Source organism: Hyperoodon ampullatus (assembly GCF_949752795.1).
Source record: "Hyperoodon ampullatus genome assembly, chromosome: 1".
Lineage (NCBI taxonomy): Eukaryota > Metazoa > Chordata > Mammalia > Artiodactyla > Ziphiidae > Hyperoodon > Hyperoodon ampullatus.
The window spans coordinates 51,555,837-51,557,248 of NC_136914.1; the positions used below are offsets into that span (position 1 = coordinate 51,555,837).

Here is a 1,412-nt window from a genome sequence, read left to right on the forward strand (position 1 = left end):
TTACCAGCATCTTGTTTTAAATACAGCGAAAAAGTCAGCAGTGTTTATAAACAGTAGAGAGTTCTCTTAAAGGGAATCAGAAAAATAGCAAAATAAGGCACAGCCTGTATTTGTGTTAGGCAGTAGTGTTCTTTCTGGAAGGCACAAATTGGAATCTGACTACCCAAAGGTTTAAAATGAGGGTAATGTCATGTGACTAGGACAGCTAACTTGGAACAAATTTCCTTAACTGGAATCACTGGCAGTTAATCAGACAACATTACTGCTAGGTTATTACACTCTGCAACTTAAGAAGTCCTCTTCATCAGCCCATATGTAAATTTGAAAAGACACTGTGCAAAATGGGGGCTGGGCTGACTACACCTCTAGTTTGCAGTGCATATTACAAAACAAAAAGGCACATTTCCTAGAAAACAAACTTTACAGTCACTAACAGAAAATAATCATTTTAGATATAACAGTAGGTAAGCTTGATAACATAGCAGGTTCTAAATCAAAACTCTTGAAGAGGTTTCTTGAACAGCAGGCTGGAGTTTCACTGGTTCTTCAGGAAGAAACACGCCACACAATGATGATGACGATGATGATGACGACAACGCTGATCCCTATTGCCCACATCTTACAATTCTTCCACCAGTATTTTCTCTTCAGCTTGGCAGCACTCATTTCAAATTGGGAGGCTCCTGCCTGCAGTGCGTCTGTACGGTCATCCAACTCAGAGAGCTTCTGATCTCTTTCCAACACCTTATCCACGTTGACCCTCATGATGTCCACCACCTCATCCACTTGATTTTGTGTCTGCTGAAGTCTTCTACTACTGCCAGAGGCAGCGCTTGACCCTGCAGGAGCGGTTGTAGTCATTTTGGCGGCGGCGGCAGCGGGCGAGGATCGGCGGACCGGCGCAGCGCGACAGGAGACCTTACACCAAGATTTACAATTAATCTGTGCACATGAAATATGGAGAAAGGGAATGGTACAATTTAACATTTCATGACCTTTACTTCTCAGAGGTGTCCCGAACCAAAGTAGTAAAGCTACCTTGACTGTATTTACTGGAGTCTAGTTTTTTCAACATTCCTGTAGGGAGAAGTTGCTTTTTTCCACCCTGCAGAAACATTCCTTCTCTGCTCCTTCTCTTTGGGACAGTTCCACTTTGTCCCAGCTCCATTTCCAGGCAAGTTCTACATGTTTCCTTTACTTCTCACTCTTGCTTTTATCCCTCATCTGTAGAGAATCAGTTGCCCATTTGCCAGAATCTTCTCTCATTATAACTCTACTTTTTCCTTCCCCTACCACGAAGTAAGGACATTTCACTCAGGATTGTGATATACCTTAATCTGGAATTTTAACTTCTCTCTATGCAAAGCATTATATTTCAATAGTGAGCTATAACTAGGGTTTAAATCAAACTG

General features: G+C 41.9%; 1 protein-coding gene across 1 annotated transcript; it reads right to left on the reverse strand.

Annotated features, from left to right (window-relative positions):
* Positions 1–546: 546 nt before the first annotated feature.
* LOC307062662 (vesicle-associated membrane protein 3-like) lies at positions 547–861 on the reverse strand (the record flags this gene model as incomplete). Its single annotated transcript, XM_079718430.1, has 1 exon — positions 547–861. One exon carries the CDS (start codon positions 859–861, stop codon positions 547–549), a length of 315 nt encoding a protein of 104 aa, XP_079574556.1.
* Positions 862–1,412: the final 551 nt, after the last annotated feature.